We start from the raw sequence: 2,998 nt of genomic DNA on the forward strand, positions 1-2,998 counted from the left end.
TGAACGTACTTTGTGGATCGTAAATCGGTATCGCGACAACCGTGAACGAGAGAAAATTGCACTCGATCGTTCTTATTGTTATTCGATTACAAACCGGCAACCGAAAGCGAGTTCAAATATATAAATATACAAAAATTTAACACAAATATAAGAGAAAATGTAAGTTATTTCTCAAAATATGTGTATATATTATTGTTGGACTATATTTTATTATTTAAGGACGAATTTTAACAAGCTAAACCCATACCAAAAGGAGTGCATGGCGCAATTTATGGCGGAACATCCGAACTTGGCGAAAAACAAATTTCCCAATTCCGCACAAGGTAGAGCAACGTCCAACAGACTGTGGGAGGAGCTTTCCAAGCGTTTAAATGCTGACGGGCCACCAGTAAAAGACGCCAAAATGTGGAGGAAGGTATATATATATATATATAAAGTGCAACCAAGATACTTACAAATGTTTGCTCGTAGGTTTTCGCAGATCAAAAATATCAGGCGAAGAAGAAGCTTTCCCACAACAAATTGTCCAAAAGACAAACTGGAGGAGGTCCTTATAATGAAATTCCCATCAGTGCAACTGAGGAATTGATTATAGAGGCAGCCGGACTTGAGGTCGCAGTGGACGGGAATAGTACCGTTCGCACTTTTGGCAATTCACCCGCTCATAGAAGCAGCACCGAAAATAGTGATAGTGAGAGCAACAGTGATAGTGGAACAAGCAGCGCATCAGCCAGCGCTTTGCCTGGTCCATCTAGGTCGGTTACTACCCTTACACCGCGTGTAACCTCTCGGTGCAATACTCCACGGCGAGTAAGTAAGAGTGCCGAAAAATTGTCCCTGCTCCAACAAAATTTGAGTAGAGTGTCTGATTTTCAGCGCGATTTGGGGGAGAAGATTGACCGATTGGTGCAGGTGCAGGAGAGGTTGTTGCAAGTGCATGAAAGGATGCTGACCATTAAGGAGGAGAAGCATAAACTGCATCAAGAATCACATGCACTTGATTTACAAATCAAAAATTTAGAATTAGAGTCTCTAGCAATAAGTGTAAATAGAAAAAGAAGAAATTAAAATTTTATGTTAGCTTTAACCAGTTTGTATCTGAATTTTTTTAATTTTTTGATTTGAAGCAATTAAACGAATAGTCATTTCATTTATTTTATTTCTAATTTTAACATACATACTTAGCATTTAGTAAAAACAAAGTTTGTACCTAAATTTTTTTAATTTTTGTGATTTTAGCAATTAAGCGAATAGTGATTTCATTTATCTCTAATTTTAACATACATACTTAGCACTTAGTAGAAACAATTAAATGGATTCATTTGCTTTTACAAATCGTTTTTTCTTAATTTTTACGTGGAATTAATTAGAGAGTGTTTTATTTGGTCTCTTATTGTTTGACCAATTGTGGTAAGATGGTTGGCTTCGCCTGGGTCAACATCGCTGATTTGGTCTGATTCATATCTTCGTACGTTGTAATCAATTTTGAACTGTATGCAGATATTATGTAAAGCTGCACACACATTGGCAAATCGTGCCACTTTTGTAGGATGGTATCTACCCCTATTGCCATACCCTAATATTCTCCAACGTCCTTTAAAAATACCAATGGTACGTTCGATGATACATCTTGCTTTTGAGTGTACATCATTAAATGCGGATTCACTGGAGTCATCGGCGGGGTTTCGGTAAGGCGTTATGCACCACGGCTCTAGTGGATAGCCAGAATCACCTGTTGAAATGAAAATTGTCATTACAATAGTAATATTAACCAAAAAGCAAACACTGTCGTACCTAAAAGCCACGCATTGCTCCGCCTATTAATTTCAAACCTCTCTTGCAATACTCGTCGTTGATCTGAGTGCCTCCAAACGAAGGAATCATGAGCCGCACCACCGTACTGACAGTTGATTGCCAAAATTTTATAGGTGTGACCGCGCATCTGCCAAAATATTTATATAGTTAGTACAAAGAATAAAGAAAATGAGCAACAACTCACTATCATTGCGTTGATGCTATGGTATCCTTTCCTATTAAAGTACATATGCTCATCCACAGATGGTCTTTGCAGGCCGATGTGTGTGCCATCAATGCAACCGATGACTGTAAAAGTAGATATTCAATTAAACAACTTATTTAATAAATGTAATTGAACGTTTGCCTACCTCCAGGTATTTTGTATTTATCCATAAACCATTGCTTGCATTCCGAAGTTTCGTTTAAATGAAATTGTATATTTTGTGGACACAACTTGTTCTCCATTTCGAGAATAACGTGGGATGTTATCTTTGACACAGTGCTCTGGCACATTCCAACCAAATAATCACTGCCGACACAATGCTGATACCCGCCACTTCCTAGAAGAGAAAGTGTGGCAGCTAGTTGTAGAACTGGAGGCACCGCTTTTGCATCCGACTGCTTCAAATTTAAGGCATGAAGTACAAATTGGAAAGCCTCTTTAGATAATCTAAATCGTTCCAAGAATCTGCAGAACACACATTTTTGTATACTTGTAAAACTTTATTTGCCACATAATTACGCAGTTTGTGGTAAAGCTAAAGGATCACTTTTATCTCTAAGTAGCCTCCGTGCTACTGTTTCATCTTCCTCACTATCGCTTGAACTTATATAGAAAAGTAAGTGCACATCCATTTTGAAATTTCGTTTGTTTATTAAAATTTTTAAATATTTTGACATTTCCACATCTATTGTGACATAAAAATAAAATCCACAGTGATGTTGACCTTAAAATCTATTGTGAACTAAGAATGAATTACGATACGATAGCTTTCGTATGTGGTAATGCCAATCGACCCATACGTCTGACGTATCACGTAATTGTCTTTCGTATAGTTTTCGATCCGTGATCGTATGTGGCGATTCGGGCCCTGATGTTAATGATGCAGCGGTAACGTCTGAAATAATGACAATCCAAAAATACGACGAAGACGACGTCGTGCAGTTGAAAATAAACTAATTTTATAGAAGTGAATCTAGT

The 2,998-nt window shown here is 37.5% G+C and overlaps 1 protein-coding gene across 1 annotated transcript; it reads left to right on the forward strand.

Annotated features, from left to right (window-relative positions):
* Positions 1 to 289: 289 nt before the first annotated feature.
* Positions 290 to 1,073, forward strand: LOC137253952 (uncharacterized). The gene is made up of 3 exons (XM_067791555.1): positions 290 to 415; positions 472 to 810; positions 877 to 1,073. The coding sequence occupies exons 1-3, from the start codon at positions 404 to 406 to the stop codon at positions 1,066 to 1,068; spliced, it is 543 nt and encodes a 180-aa protein (XP_067647656.1). The 5' UTR covers positions 290 to 403; the 3' UTR covers positions 1,069 to 1,073.
* The last annotated feature ends 1,925 nt before the right edge of the window (positions 1,074 to 2,998 follow it).

This window comes from Eurosta solidaginis, chromosome 5, assembly GCF_040869045.1.
Source record: "Eurosta solidaginis isolate ZX-2024a chromosome 5, ASM4086904v1, whole genome shotgun sequence".
Taxonomy (NCBI): domain Eukaryota; kingdom Metazoa; phylum Arthropoda; class Insecta; order Diptera; family Tephritidae; genus Eurosta; species Eurosta solidaginis.

Excerpts from the sequence above, each read along its gene's own strand:
- LOC137253952 (XM_067791555.1), top strand. Across the intron at positions 811-876 it reads GGTGCAATACTCCACGGCGA|CGCGATTTGGGGGAGAAGAT; the intron begins GTAAGTAAGAGT and ends TCTGATTTTCAG.